Genomic DNA, 22,160 nt, shown 5'->3' with positions numbered 1-22,160 from the left:
AAACGTGAATGAAAACTATAAAATTAATGATATAATAAATCTTTGGGAGAAAAACAATCATTTCTTCTATTCATATTAGTGAGAATTTTATGTATTTTCGTATAAATTCCCATTAAAATCAACAAACAAAATTTTTGAAAAAAGGAATTATTTTACTATGAATTACGAATCGTGCCGTATGAACGGGTTAATTCGTGTACATAATTCTGAGAGCGAACAACGTTGTTCGGTTTCCAATGGAAACATGCTATAACATTTTGCAACAATTGGTCACTTCTACATATCGAGTATTTGGTCATCGCATAATCGATAAACAAAAATCGATACTATAATTCATAATAAACACAACATTGTGCTTGTGGAACATTTCTTCAGGAGCAGGAATTTCTAGAAAATTATTTGCAATTGCAAACTACCGAGGAAGCTGAGATTATAATTCTAAAATGATTGAAATTACTTGCAATGATCGTTTGGGCAAGAAGGTTGGTATATTCCTCAAATATTTTGTTCATTTTAAAAACTGCAATGTGTTACATTTATAGGTTCGTGTGAAATGTAATCCAGACGACACAATTGGTGACCTCAAGAAGTTGATAGCTGCCCAAACCGGCACAAAATATGATAAAATTGTTTTGAAGAAATGGTACACAATTTACAAGGACAGCATAAAGCTATCAGATTGTAAGTGCGGTAGTATATTTGCAATAATTCGTATGCATTATAATAAGAGTATGTTTTATGTGTGTTAGAATTACCCTCTCGATACATAGTTCAAATGGAACAGGTCATCCTACCAAATCCATATGTGTGTCATTTTTAAGCCCCTGTGGTCCCGATACAATGGAACAAGTTATTTTCAAGTGAAAGTCACATTTCCGATTTTCGCTTCGCAACGAAAGTATTTGTTAGTGGTCAGTCTTTAGCCGGGATTTGTAGGATTTGACCTAAGGGCAAACTCCAAAAGTATAACAAAATTTGCTCAGCTCATATTGATTCATATGACGTCCAGTTACCGGTTTAGTCGAAACGGATATTGCCTGTATTTTGTATCCGATCTCTTCAGTTAAATAACCACTTATTTCTTCAAGAAAAATTATATTCTACAATCGAGGAAAAAATCCTACTTGTGGTAACTATATTTAAGCTATTTGAGCATTGTCCCTAAACTCAACTTGCTTCGTTGTTCGAACGTCATATCATGGAAATAACGGTTTTAGACCCTAGATCTCTTTAGACCAAATTCGTCTGACTGGCAGGTGCGCACAATAACTCTCGAAAATACATTGTAATATTTCCACTCCTTCTGGTACCTTCCACGCAGAAGGTAACATTCTCAAAGAAAATAAGGACTAAATTGAGTTTAGTTCGAGCTGACGGAAAATTCTGAAATTTTTACCGAATATGGGTCTTGTTATCCTAATCACGGCGACATGAGTGACATTTTGCAGTTCTCTTTTTGACTGTTGACTTTGAAATAGCAAAGTAAAAATGTGTATTATTGGAATTTTGGAACCCTATATCTCGGGAAGTGTTAATTTCCCCCAAACAATGTATATCACCGTGATTGCGATAACAAGACCTACCTTCGGTAAAAATTTCGGACAGATGGAGCTAAACTCAATTTGTTGCTAAACTCAATTTAAGCCGAAAATAATAATGAAAATAATGAAAGAGAATGCATCATACTAATTTGCTACAACTTTGTAAAACCTAATATTTGTAGCTGTACTAGGTTAGGTGTGAAAATGTTCAATATCGGTCCACACAATTTGGAATAATCATCACTCTTATAAATTGTAGAAATCAAAGTGTTAAAATTTTGCACATCTCAACATCTAAGATGAAGAACAAATAGAAATTTTACAAATTTTGAATAACCATAACGCTCATAAAATGTGAAATGAACACCCGATAATATGTTGACCTGCACATGATCTAATGTGGAAGTGGGAAGTGTTAATTTCCCCCAAACAATGTATATCACCGTGATTGCGATAACAAGACCTACCTTCGGTAAAAATTTCGGACAGATGGAGCTAAACTCAATTTGTTGCTAAACTCAATTTAAGCCGAAAATAATAATGAAAATAATGAAAGAGAATGCATCATACTAATTTGCTACAACTTTGTAAAACCTAATATTTGTAGCTGTACTAGGTTAAGTGTGAAAATGTTCAATATCGGTCCACACAATTTGGAATAATCATCACTCTTATAAATTGTAGAAATCAAAGTGTTAAAATTTTGCACATCTCAACATCTAGGATGAAGAACAAATAGAAATTTTACAAATTTTTGAATAACCATAACGCTCATAAAATGTGAAATGAACACCCGATAATATGTTGACCTGCACATGATCAAATGTGGAGATGTAATAAATGGCATTACTCCTTCTGATAGTTTCATACAAAGAGTAAACATTTTGAATGATTATAACTCTCATAACATGCGAACCAACCAGAGATCTAATGTGAATTCATTGACCCACTTCTTTTGCTACCTTCCCAATTGTTAATAATTATTATTTATTAGAAAATCGTTTTATGCTTTCTATTACCTCTTTTGTTGAAGTTTATGCTTATTAAATTTAATCACATATTTTTGTATTTTCAGATGAAATTCATGACGGAATGAACTTGGAACTTTACTATCAGTAGATAATACAACTTAGTTTAATTTTTGCCAACAGCTAAAATTTTATACATTTGCTAATTTATTTTAAATATGAATAAAAAACAATTAACAAAAAACATTTGATATATTTGTGTGTGTTTTTTTTTTTGGAAAACGATGAATGGGTTATGGTAATGGTTTCAAGAAATGAGTACACAAGAGAAAAATCTTGTAGTTTTTTCGAGGAAAATGTGACTTCAACTGTAATTTTTTATTCTTACTATTATTAAAAGATTATAGTATTAGAAATAGTTTAATCAATCGATTACCCTGTTATCGACTTATTAACTCGCAAGTTGCCATAATATGCGTAAATGAACATATACGCTTTACATTTCTTAAAACTTTGCTTGTACGGTACATTATGTTGATTTTCTATCGACATTAAGTATAATGGGAATAGTAGCTTCATTACAATTCACAATATCCGTAAAGCTTTATAAAGCACCGAGGCGAAGCTTTATGGTACGTTATACATACCAATACTAATACAAATATATTATGTGTACAAATTTGAGATCTAACAAAAAGATGGATTTGGTTCTAAGTTGTGGGTCCGGAAATACTGACCGAAGAACTTTGTATCTCTATTCCAACAAGAGTATAATTTCGCTATTGTAAGACGAGTTTCATCTCGGTGTTCCAACAGGAGCTTCCTTTTAATATAATCTAATATAATCATTGTCTCGCTGTTCTAAACGATGAACCGTAGTGGCAATAAACGAATGTATTCCTTAAATTTTGTTTATCAAAGATTCATGTGAACACAATTGATACTATGGCATATCTTCACTTCTTCGTACACCTATAAATATGTATGTGCACCGTTTAGATTTCAATTGCCCAATTTACCACAACAAAAATCACTCAAGTATTCATTCACCCACCAATTGAACATGCAGTACAATCGGAATCAATTTACCATGAACAAGTAAGAAAGCGTTAAGTTTGGCCGGACCGAACTCTTAATACCCTCTACCATGAGGTACGGAAAACCTTTAAAAATAAAAGTAGCTGCATTTAATATTCAAATGAATTTTATTTTAAACTACAAATTCTAGTATCTGTTGGAAAATACATAAAATGAGGTGTTCAGAAATAGAGGGGTTATACGAAAACGTTAATATACAGGGTGAGATAAAAAACTGCAACCAACTTCAGACTGCTGCCACTTCTAAGCCACTCGTCCGATAGCTATTAAAATTATTCCAGTGACAGCTCATAATATTGTTTACAAGCGTACAAAAGCATTTTTCTTTATATTTGGCTGGAAAAGCACAAGTGGCTATCGTTAAGCTGCAAGTACATAAAAAGCTTGAAGTCATGGCTAGGCATATTTTGTAACATTTCATAAAGGGAGTACAGAGCCGCACTAAAATCCTGCCGTCATTATCCATTATAACTTGACATTAATATGCCTAGCCTTGACTTCAAGCCTTTTATGTACTTGCACCCTTATGCCCTGTTTACGTTAGAACTTTTTGTGGGGTTAACCTACTTTGAGAGGATTTATTTGAATTAAAAGTAATGGGTATGACAATTTAAATCCAAATCCAGTGGGTTAACCCTCATATATATAAACGTACTATTAGAGCACTCCTGCATTTAAATATGAAAAAATCTTTTGTGTCTCGTACCATCGCTCGTTACTGGTAGCATATCCCAACGTCAAGGAAGTGGACGGAAGAAAATAGGAACATCAGCAGAAATGGTTCGAAAACAAAAGAAGCGACTTGATCGAAACCCCTGTCGCAGTGACCTAAAAATGGCTCGTGAGCTAAACATATCGCAATATTCCATTCGGCAAATATTGAAAAATGAGCTCGGGGTAAAGCCATTGAAAATCCAAAAGTACAGGAACTTACACCGCAACAGGAATAAAATAGACTCAAAAGAGTTAAAGAGTTGCTTCACTTGGCCGAAAGTGGTGAACTGCCGAATTTGGTTTTCTCCGATGAGAAAACATTCGTTGTCCAGCCGTTTGTAAACAAACAAAATTATCGTGTTTACTTGCCAAAGAGGTCAGTTGAAAATGTGCAAATTTCGTAACGAAGCATAAATTTCTAAGTCGATTTAGCGAAGCCCATCTGCCTGTCTGTTGTAATCACGCTATCTTTCGAACGAATAAAGATAGAAGTCTAACATTTTGCACACATGTGTGTGTTTTGAAAGTAGGCACGTTATGTTCTTAAATGGGTTATGTCGATCCACGTTTTCGTATAGCCCTCATCTAACGGTACCTCTTAATATTCGGTATTTTGATGATTTTTACTACCGCAATTATTTCAAACTTCGTATTCAACGTTCGTAATTGGTACTGCAACCTATGAATTGCGTATGCAGGTTCACGTCTTCGTATAGCCCACATAGAACGATAGCTCCGGTATCGTTTATTTTGATGGTATCGTTTTTTAGACGATTTTAGCGAAATTATTTTCGGGAATTGTTTCAAAATTCGTATTTGAAGTTCGTAATGGATAATGCAACCCATGACAGAAAATTGTCTGTGCAAGTCCAGGTCTTTGTATAATCCCCACATAAAAGTACCTCCCTTTATTCGGTATTTTGATGATATAAGCGACATTATTCACCAGAATTGTTTCAAATTTCGTATTTGAAGTTCGGAATCGGTATTACAGCCAATGAAAAAAAAATTACCTATAAAGTTCCTCGTCTTCGTATAGACCCCATATAACAGTTTTCATCTAGCCGGTATTTTTTATGACATTTTTCAAGTTCGTTCAAAATGGTTCAGGGCATTAAAAGTTCGGCCCGACCTAACTTTTGCTTTCACTTGTTAATAGGTGCTTTTTTACTTGTTGATTTTTTGTAGGTTAGGACTTTGGTGACGATAGACCCTACTAATGTGAGTTACAAACGGAGTTACGAAGTTAAAATACCATCCATAGTATGGTGAAGTGTATACAAAATAACTACCTTGATACGTCCAGCAAAAAGAGCTAAAAGAGAATACCTGAGAATACATAAGTGAGCGAAAGAGAATAAATGCGACGACGACGTCTGGAGGATTTTGGAAAAGTGATAGTTTTATTTTTAAATCGATTTTTTATTTTTAAATCGATTGCATATTCTTTGATTTTATCATATGTCTTCAGAATATATTAACAAAAGTCTATCTGTAGGTATTATTTGTAAAATTCTTAAAAAATAAATCCAATATTCACTGATGCCTCGCATTTGTAAATTGGGATTTCACAAGTAGATATGTATATGTATACCGATGGCGTTTTTTTCTATCTACGTTCTGAAGAAGTTCCCACGAATAAACATCATTCAGTTTTTCCAATACACGTAGCAACATGCATAATATTGCAGGCTTGTTGTATAAACATGCAATCCTTAATCCTGAAAAGCATTCTAGAGTAATAAAGACATACATACATGCTCGTATATAGAAATGAATGCAAACATTTTAACAAATGTTTGATTAATTTTTTGCTGCTTTAATCGTATGTAAAGCAAGAAGTAATCGTCTTGTGAAAGAAAACATTACATCTGTATATATAATATTCAAATGTCGTTCGTTCGATTTTAATTATACCCTCCACCATTCCTGGTATGGAGGGTATATTAAGTTCGTCATTCCGTTTGTAACTTTAGACCTAACAAAGTATATATTCTTGAAACTCAAAGAGCTTCGAAATATTGAAAAATAAATAAAAAAAAACCAAAAAGTTTGACCTCAAGCTCAAATAATTGTTTTTATTAACTATCCAAAAGGTCGAAAAACCAGAGAAAATATTTATAACCAGAGAAAATATTCTTGATCAGTGTAAAATTCTAAGCATTGCCCGTTCGTCCGTTATTATCACGCTAGTGTCGAAACAAATTAAGATAGGAAGCTAAAATTTTGCACAGTTCAGTCTTTTGTCTGCAGGCAGGTCAAGTTCGAAGATGGGCTATATCAGTCCATAATATCGTATATAACGCTACCCCCCGACACTCGGTATTTTCATGATTTTAGCCACATTTTGTCTGAAATTCTCCATAAGGAGTTTTTTGTGAGTACTTTACCCCCTGAAAAAATACGATATCGTATAGCCCCCATACAATGGTGCCCCCGATATTCGGTATTTTGATGATTTTAACCACATTTTTCAATGGAATGGCCTGAAAATACACACAAGAAGTTTCTTCTGAGTACTTAACCCCCTGAAAGAGAATCTATATCTATAAAAGAGGAAAATGTTTGTTCGTTTGTTTGTTTGTTTGTTTGTAATTTATGGACTTGAAAACCGCTGAATAGATTTTCCTGAAAATTTCCATATATACTGCAACATCGCCTGAAAGTAACATAGGCTATATACATTTTTGAATTTCCACTTGGAACTGGAGATATAGCATCAGAATCGGAGGTACCTCCCAAAAATTTAGATTGTATATGCACTTATATATTGATTGGTTGAAGATACAGTCTCCAAATTTGGAATTCGTAACGGAATTTGGAACAAAAATAAGTTCGCCAAATTATATTGTAATCGGTTCAGATTTGGATATAGCTCCCATATATATTATCGACCGATTTCGTTCATTTGATGCACCAAACACGCTATGTATCTCTAATTTCAATGAAATTGGGAATGTGTAGCGGAAATTAAAACAAATATACATTTGTCAAATTATATTAAAATCGGTTCAGATTTGGATATAGCTCTCATATATATTTTCGACCGATTTCATGTATTTTATGCAACATAAACGATATGTATGTTCGATTCCAAAGAAATTTGGAATATGTAACGGGATTTTGATTAGAAAAAAATTAGTCAAATTATATTAAAATCGGTTCAGATTTGGATATAGCTCCCATATATTTTCCGCCGATTTCACATATTTGATGCACAAAACACGATACGTATTTCCGATTCCAATGAAATTCGGCATGAGTAGCTAAATTTGGTACAAAAATAAATTTGACAAATTATATTCAAATACGCTCAGATGTGATTATAGCTCCCATATATATACTCAGCCGATTTCACATATTTGATGCACCCAAAGCGAGAGAGACAAAATCTGGCACCAGAAAAAATTGCCAAATTATATTAAAATCAGTTGAGGTTTGGATATAGCTAACATATATATTTCGGCCGATTTCATATATTTGATGCACCAAACACGCTATGTATCTCTAATTTCAATGAAATTGGGAATGTGTAGCGGAAATTAAAACAAATATACATTTGTCAAATTATATTAAAATCGGTTCAGATTTGGATATAGCCCTCATATAAATTTTCGACCGATTTCATGTATGTTATGCACCAAACATGATATATATGACCGATACCAATGAAATTCAAAATGTGTGGCGGAATTTGGTTACAATAATAAATGTGACAAATTAATTGGAAATTAGTAAAGATCTGGATATAGCTCCCATATATATATTATCGGCCGATTTCACATATTTGACGCACCAATTTCAATGAAATATGAAAGGTGTGGCGGAGTTTGGTGTAAAAGTATTTTTTTTTAAATTATATTTAAATCGGCGAAGTATGTTGCTATCTCGAATTCACTAATTGCAATAGAAATGCCACTCAACTTCAAAACTTACTGCACGCTTGGTATTTGCTATGAAATAAATAAATCCGAAGGACAAACCCTTCGTGTATGTATGTCATGTTACTGCTTTTCTAATGGTTTTGGTTATTTACGCATTAAAGTAGTGCAATAATTTTTTTTTATAATTTTTAAATTTGTTTTTTTTTTTTTTAACCAACATATATTCATAAATAAAATTTTGAATGCATATAAAATCAAAAGGGGTAGCGAAGCGCACCGGGTTCAGCTAGTTGTCTATATAGGTCCACGATATCGTATAGCCCCCATACAATAGTGCCCCCGATATTCGTTTTTTTAATGATTTTTGCCATATGTTTCAATGGAATAGTCTGAAAAACCACACAAGGAATTCCCCCTGGAAGAGAATGGTCTATATAGGTCTACGTTTTAGTATAGCACCCATATAACGCTACCCCGAGATATTAGGTATTTCCAGGATTTTCGCTGTGTTATTTACCGGAATCGCATCAAATTTTGTATTTGAAGTTCGTAATGGGTACTATAATCTATGACGAAAAATTGTCTATGCACGTCTACGTCTTAGTATAGCCCCCATACAACGGTTGCTCCCTTTATTCGGTATTTTCATGATATTAATGACATTATTCACCGGAATTGCTTCAAAATTCGTATTTAAAGTTCGTAATGCGTATTACAGCTTATGACAAAAAAATTGCGTACCGGTTAACGTCTTCGTATAGCCCTCATATAACCATACCGCACAATACTTGGTATTTTGATAGTCTTCCCGAAATTATTCACAATTGTTTCAAAATATTTAAAGATCGTTAAAGATGGTTGGTATTGAATATGAGATATATCGGTCCACGTTTTGATATAGCAGCCACATAACGGTACCTCCCGATATTCGGTATTATGATGATTTTAGTCACATTTTCCATCGATTTGTCTATAAAATGGTATTTGTAGGTAATAATGGGTAATAACATTGTCTATAGACGTTCCCGTTTTGGCATGACCCCCATATAAGAGCCTCACCGACTTTATGGTTTTTTGAAAAGTTTCAAAGTATTATCCAAACAGTCTTATTAGTATTTGTAGTTTAAATTGGAACACGTTTGATTTCAGATATTTTATATAAAAATGATTTCTTTACCCAAAGGTGAGAGGGTGTTAAGAGTTGGGCCCTGCCGAACTTAATGTTTTTTTATTTTTTTCTCTGTCAAACATCTTCGGATAAATTTATAATTTTATTTTTTTCGCAAATCTAAACTCTTTAATAATATAAATACGATATAAGTCAAACTAGAATTTGAAAATTTGTATGTTGTGAAAGTGTAAATTTTTAAAAATGCGCATTGAACATTTCCACACATATCTCGTGAAAACAATAAACTTTAACCTTGTTTCCCTATTGATAATAAAATTTTATGTCTTCTATATCAAATTTGTTTGGCATGCGATTTCCTAAACATCTTTACTTTATATTCAATTTGTAAACCCATTTGTTAGTTTGATCTAATCAATTTCCTCCTAGGTTTTTTTAGAACCAAACATACATACGATTTGGCAGTAAAAATATTCCATTCATTTCAAAAATTTCCTTTTTCCCATTAAAAAAAGAAAACAGTATAAAAGTATGTTGTTTTTATAAACCACCCACTCATTCTGAAAATAACTCAATATGTCAATAAATTGAAATACTCATATGTATGTGTGTGTGTTCAACTATGCATAAACGAAACAACTTTTAATAAATTTCTTTATTGGCAAAAAAAAAATGTTATTATCGGTTATATGAAATAAAACTACTGGCTTTGATCGACCATTAAAGCTTTTAATTCATTAAATGCTAGTTAATAGCTACACTGCAGCGTTTGGTGTTTTCGGTGTTACAGTAAATATAATATTTAATTATTACGGTAGGTAAATTGTATTGCAACGTGTATGGATGTTAGGATGGTGCGAATATTATTTTAGGAATGGAAACTTGGACACAATTTAAATAATACGATGCGGATTGCCAGTGGAAACGCTTGTCTGTAAAAAAAAGGGGTCATTTATCCATGAAACTCACATATGGACGGATTACTCAAACCTGAATTTTGGCACAACCGAATTCAGTCTAGAAGCAAGTACATCAAATTTAGTGAAATTCGGTTAAGATATAGCTATAGCTCCCAAATCCGATTTGGTGTTAAAGTCCCTCACATTCGTAATATGCATCCCACAAGAATGATGTTTGGTATACAGCCCATACATATCTCTGCCAAATTGTATCGAGATCGTTTCAGATGTGGATATAACTCGCATACAGGGTGAGATGAAAAAACTGCAACCCACTTCAGACTGCTGTCATGTCTAAGCCACCCGTCCGACAGCTGTTAAAATAATTCCAGTGACAGCTCATTATATTGTTTACAAGCGTACGAAAGCATTTTGGTGAGATTTTCCAGAAAAAAAGTTATTCGTGATGGAATTCAAGCGTGATAGTGTGATTTCTATATATATGGCTGGAAAACCACCTGTGGCTATCATTAGAGCACTCCAGAATTTAAATGTGAATAAATCTTTTGTGTTTTGCACCATCGCTCATTACCGTGATATTGGTAGCGTAGCCCGACGTCAGTGGACGGAAGAAAACAGCAACATCAGCCGAAAAGGTTCAAAAAGTAAAGAAGCGACGTGATCGAAACCCGCGTCGCAGTGGCCGAGAATGGCTCGTGAGCTGAACATATCGCAATATTCCATTCGGCTAATATTGAAAAATGAGCTTACCCCGAGCCATCCAAAAAGTGCAAGGAATGAAATGAATGGCACGCAAGCCTTGGACATTCCAACAGGACTCAGCACGTTTCAAAGAAAGAATGAGGTTCTTCGCTTCATTTCCAGCGCATAATGGCCACCAAATCTCCGGATACCAATCCGTTGGACTATTGTGTCTGGAGTATTTTGGAAAACAAGGTTGGCACTAAAAAATACCAAAGTGTCGATCATCTTAAGCAAGCGCTTTGCCGGGGATGGGCCAAAATACCGCAGAGCAACAATCGGGCAGCGTGTGACGGTCTCATTGGCCGTGAAGGCCATAATTCGTGCAAAAGGTGACAAAGTCGAACAAATCTAAACTTATTCTAAAATTTGATGCTATTTCCGACATTTTTTTCAATAAAAATTAAAAAAAAAATGTAAAAATTATGACGAAAATTATGAAATTTGTCGGTATCGATATTTACCAATGTTTTCAACAATAACTTCTTTTTTATATCAAAATGTTGGGTTACCGATTTTTGTCGGTAACTCAAAAATTAGTTAAAGAATTCCATTACGGGTTAAGAATCTCGGAATATATAAATTTTGATTTCTCTGGTGTCTTTTGTTTTGAATGAGTTTAATTTAAAAACAAGTAAGCAAAGGCTACAGTCGAGCGGGGCCGACCGTTGAATACCCTACAACACTATAATAAATGATACAGTTTATATAGGCGAGATACTCGAAAGAATTCCACAAGATATTGTGACAAATAATAAAAGAAAACCATCAGGTTTCGTTCTCTAATTTTCGAATAATAGCAACTTAAACTGCGTCTTTCCTGTATTTGTGAATTCTCCAAAAAGTCACTGGAATGGACATTTTCGTATTTTGTCTACAAAAGTTGGCAAAGTATTTCACACATTGAATATTTTTGGATGGCCATCCAAAACTGCTTGGCTTTTGCAATGTCCGGTAACCCCCATTCAAATGTGCGTGAGGATCGGGCGATAATTACGACCTGCCGACAATTTTGCAGTTTTTTGGTCCATTTCAACCCCTAAATATATGGCGATTATCTCCAAAAAGAGTAGGCTTCTATTCTGACCCTCATCTTATCCCCATGCAAAATTTCGTAAGGATCGGGCCATGAATGCGATCTGTATATGATATCCTGATATCCTAACTTCTTAGTTTTGTTAGCTGTAGAAATATTACCAAATGTTTCATTCAAAATGAAAATATGCCAAAAATATGACAAAATTGAAAAAATATGAAAAATGTTACAAAATCAATATTTTAGTCTTTAGAGAGATATTTTTATGCGATTTTTTAGACTTTTTTTCTTTCCTGCCCAGAGGCCATTCTGAATTAATGAGAACTGTCGAAATCAGTTCAGCCGTTCTCGACATAAAAGAGATCTTTCAAGCATATCTTCTTTGATAGGCATGTATATCGCACATATTTTGCTATATATCCGATTTGTTGGATGTTAACATCAAAGTAAAGATCAGAAGTAACCTTGTCATGTCTTTGTGATTTCGCCGGGATTTAAAATATTCGCGGTTTAATGAAAAATTTTGAATTTTTTCAACAAAAAAGATATGGTCTTTTTTACCCGCTAAATATTATCCGATGACCATCAAAATTGGTAGGCTTCTTCCCCGCTAGCTACATGCGAAATTCCGCGTTGATTGGTCTATAATTGCGACCTGTATTGCTACTGCAAAATCCGACATTTTTTCAGTATTTGGTCCATTTCAACCCCTAGATATTATGCGATCATCTCCAAAAGAAATAGGGTTCTATTCTGGCACTATCCCCACCTCCATTCATAATTTCGTGAAGATCGGGCCATAATTGCGACCTGTAGAGTGATTACAAATTAACATGGACAGACGGACGGACGGACATACATAGCTAGATCGACTCAGCTCGGCGAGCTAGGAAGATCCATATATACTTTCCTATGTGGGAAACCAATATTTCGAGGTGTTACATAATTTTTGGCCCAATCAAACTTATAATACCCCCAACACATAGTGTTGTAGGGTATAAATATATATTTAAGAACTTCTTTGAACAAAACCAGGATTTTAAAGGACTTTTAAGGACAAGAGAATTTTTTAACAACTTTCGAGAAATCTTCCTGGACATAACATAGCCAACTTTTTTAGGAATTTTGTGACAAAAAAAACTTTTTATATGAACAATAACTAATAATATATAAATAATTAGTAACATTGAACCACCCTAATGTGTATATCTGTATGTACAAACGCTATGCTAAAAATATGTTCATACATATTCCACAAAAAAAAAAAAAAAACCTGCTCTTAATTCCACAAATTCAACATGATGCTGAAGAGTTGTTATGCATTTTAAATGAATATCAACGGCATATTAAATGTTTTTTTTTTGCAATTTTAATTATATATTTTTTTCCACACGCACACGATAATAATGTTATGTGAAACAATATCATTTAATGTTAAATCGAAAATTAACAATCTTTGGCTTTTGGGAATAAAAGGAATCCATCGGAATTTGAGGGAATTTGTGGAGTTATGAACTCTTCGTGAGACAAGTGTCAAATAAGAAGGGTTATTTACTTGAATCTTATAAGATTCTTACAAAAAAATTGGTATGCCAATTGTTGGAACATGCAATACCGACAATTAGCAAAGTGGTGCTGACTACTGGCAAAAAAGCATTGTTTTAATAAAACTACAAATTTATGAAATTTAATAAAAAGTTATTAAAACTTTATTTATTATTGCAAAAACTATACAAAATTTCGAATCTGAATAAATTAACTTTGTAATAATTGAAAAGTTCCACTCAGAATGGTGAGCGATTGATAACGCGAAAATCCTAAAAGTGCCGACTACTGGTACACTTACCCTATGTGCGAAGTTTGTGAAAATCAGTGACTTATTTAACTTTTTATGAAAGTTATAATTCAAAGTGTTAACACATTTTTTAGAGATACACGAAAGACCCTATTTGAAGACAAGCAGGCGTAATTTTGGAGTAATAAAAAAGTCTTGTTATGGTCATGATTACTTTGAAAAACATCAAACAAATCAAATTAGTTTTAAATTACACAATTACATTATTAATTATGAAACAGTTTTTATGATAAAAGACAAGGGAACTGACGAGGTGAGTCTTTTCGCAGACATGGTATATGGGTTTAAATATAAACATAATATAAGCTTTTTACGTTGATTACTTCTTATTAAATTGGCAACACTGTTCTCTTCATTTTACTCCTTCCTTCAGTTGCATTTAATTTTAACACCGGACGGTCGCGAATCATAATCGTTTAACAAAAATAAAGGGAAATATACATTTTAATATAATAAAAAGAGCGTAAAATGTTGCTGCTTTAGTGATAAATAATATAGACACTGCAATATTTAAGTGTTTTCGTGTTGAAATTTGTAAAAAATCTAATTTTTTCCACAATAAATTCTAAGTCCACTCTTGTTGCCGCCTTTTTGCTATTCCATGCTTTTCGTTCGTGTCTAATGTAAGCGGGGCCACCATCGTTCGTTCATATGTTCTTATTATTTGTTGTTATTTCCTGTGTGCAAAAGAGTGATCTCTCGTTCGGTGTAGTTGGTAAAACTTCGGTTCATGTAGTGGCGCTATATAAATTTCGTGAGACAAGTGTCAAATAAGATGACTTGTTTGTTTACTTGGATCTTATTAGATTCGGCTGTGGTTCGCTTTTGTTTTTCTGTGTGTGTGCAACTGTGTTTGAGTTGATTAAGTAAACACATAGGTATGTGCGAAGTTTGGGAAAATCAGTGACTTATTTAACTTTTTATGAAAGTTATCATTCAAATTGTTAACATATTTTTGAGAGATACGCCGAGGAGTTGACCCATATATTTAGACAAGCAGGCGTAAATATGGAGCAATAATTTGATTGCCAGAATATTTTATTTTTTGAACTTAAAAAAGTTTTAATAAAGAAAAATCGTCAAATATAATAACTAAGTCTTAAATTACATATTTACATTATAAATTATTAAACAGTTTTTAAGATTAAATCCAAGGGAACCTTACTCTCTGGCAATAATTGATATTTTTCTCCATTAACAAATAAACCTTTTTTTTTAAACACAACAATAATGTGATTAAGCCTGACTATTTTGCAACAACAAAATAACTTCGACACCCCAACAACAACAACAACAACTCGATAAGTTAATCCTTACATTTTTATTTAAAACTAGTAAGGAAACCTTACATGGTATAAAATGTGATCATTAGGTCATTAAGGGTTTAAATGTAAACATGGTATAAGCTTTTTACGTTGATTACTTCTTACTAAATTGGCAACACTGTTCTCTCCATTTTGCTCCTTCCTTCAATTGCTCGTAATTTTAACACCGGCCGGTCGCGAATCATAATCGTTAAACTAAAATATAGAAATAAAGTAAAATATGTATTTAAAAATGATAAACGAAGTGTTATACCTTGTTGCTTTATGCATAAATAACAGCGTTATTCCAATATATAAGTGTTTTCGTGTTGAAATATGTGAAAAATCTAATTTTTTCCACAACAAATTCCAAGCCCACTCTTGTTGCCGCCTTTTTGCTATTCCGTGCTATTCGTTCGTGTCTTATGTGAGAGCGCCACCATCGTTCGTTCGTATGTTCTCATTATAAGTTGTTATTTCCTGTTTGCAAAAGAGTGATCTCTCGTGCGGTGTTGTTGGTAAAAATTCGGTTCGTGTAGTGGTGCTATGTCGATTTCGTGAGACAAGTGTCAAATAAGATGGCTTGTTTACTTGAATCTTATTAGTTTCTTTTGTTTTTCTGTGTGTGTTTAACCGTGTGTGAGATGATGATCGTAGTATATTTTTGTTGTTTGTAAAATTATCAAGTGTTTGAATTTAAAGATATGTATGTAAATATAGGCTATACGTAATTACTTTTATCGGTGTAAACTCTTTTCCGTAACACAATTGTCAAACAGTGAAAAAAATGTATTCTAGTATTTTTACTGTTTGCTTCAATTGAAATAACTAACTAAATAACTAAAAGCAATGTTACTGACATGTTTGAAAGCAACCTTTTTAAAATTTCAACTTCCATTAAATGCAGTACGGTGGAGCACGAGTCCAAAACAAGCAGGAATGGCACAATAAGAAATATGATGCTGTTAAAATTGAATTGGACATTTTACCAATGTTTTTAATTATTTTATTGTGTTTGAATTTAAGATAACATTGGAGTGTATTTTGTGTATTTGGTACAACATTGTAAAAAATATTCTTAAAAAATCTACGATTTATATATCGTTAGGAAATCCTTGAAAAATCAATTTTCACCCAAAAATCCTTGAAAAAAAAATCATCAAAAAACCTATCTATATGTTTTATGATTTTTCATATTGTTGTTATTTTGTAGGATAGGGCCACAGTCTTGTTCTATGAAAATGTGAAATGAAAACTTTTATAAAGGAAATAAATTTCAAATGAAAAATTTTTTAAAGGAAATATTTTTCATTCATATTTTCATACAACAAGAATCCAGCCCCAGGTCAGGCAAAAGAAACGCCCTTATATTTCCCAATTATAAATGAAATTATTAAAATAATGACATTTTAAGTTTGAAGCTACAACAAAGAGTGAAAAATTAATTTCAACATAGCACTTAAATTTCAGAAAATCATGTGCTAATGCAATTATACCCTCAGCCATATGGCTAGAGAATGTCTGATTTGGTCCAAACTTGGTATGAATAACTAAGAAGCATTCGATAATTTTCAAACTTAGTACATCCCAATATTTCTGCTAACACAAGATCTGGCGTGATTATGGTATATGTCGGTCCACTCCTTCTTGTACCTCTCCCACAAATGGAAAAATGTTGAATAACAAAACGCTCATAAAAGCGTAGTAGGCATCCGATTCCGATTGAAATTTCACACATCCCACCAAAAGGGTATTTTCTCCACAAAGGATCAAAATGTTCAATATTTATGTCTCCCGTAGTTTGCGAAACAAGTCAGCGATTCTTTGAAAACTTCGTAACCTGAGATCTGATGTGAATATATACATATATAATGTTTTTATTTGACAATAGTGACGTGAGAGAATGGAAAATAATGGAGCACTCTTTCTGATCCTCCCTGAAAATATGTCATAAGTTTCAATAATAATCAAATTCTTAAGATGGAGGATCAATGTCAAATTTCCTTAAAATTTAGAGCAAGTCTGATAGAATTTATTGGATCACTCTTTCTTCTACATCACACTCATCAAAGGTTAAACAATTTCGAAACTAATCATAAATGTATTTCCTATAAAACAAGTCGAGTAACGTATTATAATCAAGTTTCACTTGTAGACAGATAATTTCAGAAAATTTCTCATAAAATATATATTTATCATATATCAACAAGTTAAAAAGCAGTAAGTTCGGCCGGGCTGAACTTTGAATGCCCTAAACCATTTGGAACGAATTTGGAAATTTTCAAAAAATAGAATCCGTTAAAAATTCTGTTAAAATCTTAAAAATACCGAATATAGCCGTTATATTGAGGTCTCTACGACGTGAATCTACATAGGCTTTGTTTGTCATAAGCCATTACCATATTCAAATTCGAAACTTGAAATAAACGGTGAATAATGTAGCTAAAATCATAAATTTTCTGTCACAGGCTGTAGCAGCTATTACGAACTTCAAATACACATTTCAAAAAATGTCAGTGGGTATTGTACCTAGAATCATCAAAATACCGAATATAGGGAGGTACTGATACGAAGACGTGGACCTGCATAGACAATTTTCTGTCTTAGGCTGTAGTATCCATTACGAACTTCAAATAATATATAATAATATGCTTGTTTGTAGTGTATTCATCAACACGGTGGCATGGATATCTAAATAATTTACATTCAGAAAAATCGATATCATACCAAAACGTCACAGTTTTGAAAATTTTTCATGAAGTTTTCACAATTGTGTTTAGAGCCAAACAAATATTTTTATTTGTAAATATATGTGTATGTGTGCTACACATTATTATGTCATGCCGTGGTTGCTTCTATCATAACAACTGCCCCAGTGGCCCAATGGATACGGCATCGGCCTCCTAAGCCGGGGATTGTGGGTTCGAGTCCCATCTGGGGTAAAGATGAAAACTATTTTAATAATGACACTAAAATCATCAAATTACCGATTATTGTGAGGTACCGTTGTAGGGGGGCTATACGAAGACGTGAACCTGCACAGACAATTTTCTGTGTTAGGATTTTATGCTGATCAAGAATATATATACCTGCACAGACAATTTTCTGTGTTAGGATTTTATGCTGATCAAGAATATATATACTTTGTGGGGTCTAAAATATATTTTTCGAGGTGTTACAAACGGAATGGCAAACTTAATATACCCTCCATACTATGGTGGAGGGTATAAAAAAGCACAAAAAAGTTGAATACCATATCGCTCACCATTCATAGTTACTTTACGATTCGAAGCATCTTTTAAACCAATACGGTCCAATGATGCCACCACCCCAAAAAATGCACTAAACTGTGACTTTTTCTGGAAGCATTGGTAGATTTTACAAAGCTTCTGGCTAATTTTTACTCCAAAATCGATAATTCTGTTTATTTACGTATCCATATAGCAAAAACTGAGCTTCGTCCCTGAACAGAAGAAACGCGCGATGAACTTTCTTTAAAGAGCATGCATATTTATAATAAAATTTAATAATTTGTTCGTCTGTATGATGGTGCAGGGTTAACTTATAGACCAGACTATAAGATGTTTGACAGTGAAACAAACCTATGTTGTCAAAAAAAGATAATAGTTAACACAATCAATTGGCAATTAAAAATCGAAAAATATGTGGATAAGCAATTTATTTTAGACAATCGGTCCAAATTTAGATGTAGTTCCCATACATATCTTCGTCCGATTAAATTTTATTTGGTTCAGATATAGCTCCCATACATATGTTTCATCCGAGCAACGATATTTGCTACCAGATACAGCTCAGAAATACCTCTGCCAAATTTTGGGATATAGGTTCCATATATGGAAGCTATATTTTGGATGGATTTTTGAACATTCACCCAAATTGCTCCGATATATTTTTTAATATGGTCCTTTTCGATGTCATATCATGCACTCTATAGCAATGTTATTTGGGCCGAGTAAAATCCATTTAGAGTTGGATATACCTCGCACATATAAGTTTTAACTGCTCTAAAGCCATAAATTACACATAAAATCCCAATACTAAATATACGTAGTGTTGTAGGGTATCATATAGTCATATAGTCAGCTGGTACTACAGATGGTAGTTTGTTTACGTTTCCTTATAATGGGTTATTTTTACCTCAGGCTATTAATTTGGGCTCTTAAAACGAAATCGAAAATGATGTTAAAACTTCCTTTAATGTATTCCTTCAAAATCTTTACCTTTATAACTAATATCCTTGTTTGTAGTGTATTCATCCACACGGTGGCATGGATATCTAAATAATTTACATTCACAAAAATCGATATTGTTCCAAAACGTTACAGTTTTTCACAATTTTCCATGAAGTTTTCACAATTGTGTTTAGAGCCAAACAAATGTTTTTTATTTATTTATATACATTTGTGTGTATGTGGTGCCTGTTAATATAGCATGCAGTTGTTGCTTCTATCATAACAACTGCCCCAGTGGCCCAATGGATACGGCATCGGCCTCCTAAGCCGGGGATTGTGGGTTCGAGTCCCATCTGGGGTAAAGATGAAAACGATTTTTTCTGATGTTTTTTGAGTTGTTTTAATCAAAATTATAACACATACACAGTTATGCTTGTGTGTGGTGTGGATAATTATAATCCATTTGAAACATTTAAGTGTAGACGTATTTTGAAAAAGAAAAAAAAAACGCTCTGTGAAAAATATACAAAAGTGTTCTTTCAGATGTCAACTATAAATTTTTGAAGAAGGTTGTATTTGGGAATATCGTTGCGTATACGTGTTGTAAACAATTACAAGTCTGAATGTATTTTAACCAGAATGTAAAGGGTGTTGTGGGGGTGGCCGACCATGTAAAATCCTACTCAACTATAATTTGTGGTAAAGCTCTCATGACTAGAATGAACAAATAAATAATTCATTTGTTACGAAATGACGTAGATTCATATAATTTTACCCAGCTGTGTTTTGTATTTATATGGGTCCACGTTTTGGTATAACCCCCATATAACTGTACCGACAGATTTATGTTTTTTGAGTGTTTTAATCACAATTTTAAACCTATTTACTGTAAATTTGCAGTATATGATTATTTACGAAAAGTCCTTACATAGAAGTGTCAATATAGGTATGAGTTTTGGCATAGTTCCCATATTACTGTCACATTTTCCAGGGTATTTGAAGTTCCTAATGCGTACTACAGCCTATGACAGAAAATTGCTCATGCGGATGTCTTCGCATAGCTTCCATAAAATGGTACCTCCCTACATTCGGTATTTTCATGATTTTAGCGACATTATCCACTGGAATTGTTTAAAACTTAGAATTCGAAGTTATTGATGGGTACTTTAGTCTATGACAGGAAATTGCTAATGCTAATGGTTGACGTCTTCGCATAGCTCCCATATAACCGTACCTCCTAATATTCGGTATTTTGATGATAACTCTCATATCTCTCTATTCGGTATTTTTATGATTTTAGCAGTATTTTTCAACAGATATTTTTTTTTAATTTTTAAAAAAAAAACTTTTCAAATCGTGGAGGGTATTAAAAATTCGGCCCGTTCGAATTTAATACCATTTTACTTCTTTTTCTTTTTAGTTTAACTGAATTCAATGTACATATGTAATCAACTCTTTTAATAAATTTATTTTGATTTAAGTTAACTTTCCCAATACTTATTCCTACCACCTGTCATTTATTTTCAACATTTTTTAAAACAACTGTTTTATCTACAAGTTTTCCCTCCATCTTCAAGAAAATACTTATATTATCAGGTACCGACATTGATTGCAGCAGGGCTCTATTTAAGTCTGTCTGATAGTGTGACAAACAAATCTCAGCAATAAGAACTTCTCTAAATGTGTCAATGGAAAACAAACTATTTTCCACACACACACACAATCACTTCTTGGAAAACTTTTACGAAACATGCACACACACGGACAAACATCAGTTGCAACAGATAAAGGAAAAAAACTTTTTGAACGGCAGTGGACGTATTGTAATATCATATGGTCGAAGAAAATCAAAAAGAAACAGAGATAGATAAAAGTAAAACAAATGTAAATAAATATTTGTATACTCTGCGAATTATGGATATATTTACAACCTAAATTACCGTATAATACCCCATATGTCTTTGAACGTAATCCATTTGAGGATGTTTAGAGTCGATATAGTAAGTTCGTTGGTCTTTTTGTCACACCACAACTCTTGTAGAGAATTTCTGATTTGGTTTAAATTTGACACATCGTGATAACCAAGTAATTGGTGTTCGAAGATGAACAATAATGGACCACACTTTCCAGTATCTTCACACAAATGTTATGATTTTTCCGAAAAAAATAATATATCTTTATATTCTCTCATACCAGATATCAGTATTACTGGCTTTGCGAAGGCTTTGATATAATTCCTTCTCTGATACTTTTCTTTCATTTTTGTACCCTCCACCTTGAAAAGGAGGGTAAAAATAGTCGTCCAACCAATTTCAGACTCGTGAATTGAACATATCACAAAATTCCATTCGGCAAATTTTAAAAAATGAGCTCGGGGCAAAGCTCTTGAAATTCCAAAAAGTGCAAGAATTTACACCGCAACAGGTGGTGCTAAAGAGGTGGTTGACCGAAAATGGTGAACTGCCAGCAGTTTGTAAACAAACAAAATGATTGTGTTTACTTGTAAAAGAGGTCAGCTGAAATTGTGCACCTTCGGTTGGCCACCAGAACTCAAATGCCGGCCGGTGGTATCAGAATAAATGACGAATATTATCGCGAAAGCATTCCGGAGGGTGTATTAAAGCCTTGGACACGCAAACATTTTGGCCGCAGACCTTGGACATTCCAACAGGACTAAGCACCATCGCAGTCAGCTAGAGCCAACCAAGAATCTCGCTGCATTTCCAGCACGCAAGGGCAACCAAAATCTCCATACCCAATTCCTTGGCCTGCGCTTG

At 33.3% G+C, this 22,160-nt stretch overlaps 1 protein-coding gene and 2 non-coding genes across 3 annotated transcripts; all 3 read left to right on the top strand.

Annotated features, from left to right (window-relative positions):
* Positions 1 to 323: 323 nt before the first annotated feature.
* LOC131800528 (ubiquitin-like protein 5) lies at positions 324 to 2,760 on the top strand. The gene is made up of 3 exons (XM_059120840.1): positions 324 to 482; positions 543 to 681; positions 2,617 to 2,760. Exons 1-3 carry the CDS (start codon positions 444 to 446, stop codon positions 2,658 to 2,660), a joined length of 222 nt encoding a protein of 73 aa, XP_058976823.1. The 5' UTR covers positions 324 to 443; the 3' UTR covers positions 2,661 to 2,760.
* Positions 2,761 to 18,059: 15,299 nt separating this feature from the next.
* On the top strand, positions 18,060 to 18,132 carry TRNAR-CCU (transfer RNA arginine (anticodon CCU)). The gene has a single exon. It is a non-coding gene; the product is annotated as a tRNA-Arg (tRNA).
* A 1,539-nt stretch (positions 18,133 to 19,671) lies between these two features.
* On the top strand, positions 19,672 to 19,744 carry TRNAR-CCU (transfer RNA arginine (anticodon CCU)). The gene has a single exon. It is a non-coding gene; the product is annotated as a tRNA-Arg (tRNA).
* The last annotated feature ends 2,416 nt before the right edge of the window (positions 19,745 to 22,160 follow it).

This window comes from Musca domestica, unplaced genomic scaffold, assembly GCF_030504385.1.
Source record: "Musca domestica strain aabys unplaced genomic scaffold, Musca_domestica.polishedcontigs.V.1.1 18, whole genome shotgun sequence".
Lineage (NCBI taxonomy): Eukaryota > Metazoa > Arthropoda > Insecta > Diptera > Muscidae > Musca > Musca domestica.
The sequence above is the reverse complement of the archived record's forward strand: the minus strand, read 5'-3'. Positions and strand labels throughout refer to the sequence as shown.

Bases quoted from the DNA above. Each gene is read 5' to 3' on its own strand.
- LOC131800528 (XM_059120840.1), top strand. From the start codon at position 444: ATGATTGAAATTACTTGCAATGATCGTTTGGGCAAGAAG. The intron at 483-542 runs GTTGGTATATTC...TTACATTTATAG, and splicing joins ATGATCGTTTGGGCAAGAAG to GTTCGTGTGAAATGTAATCC. The intron at 682-2,616 runs GTAAGTGCGGTA...TTGTATTTTCAG, and splicing joins CAGCATAAAGCTATCAGATT to ATGAAATTCATGACGGAATG.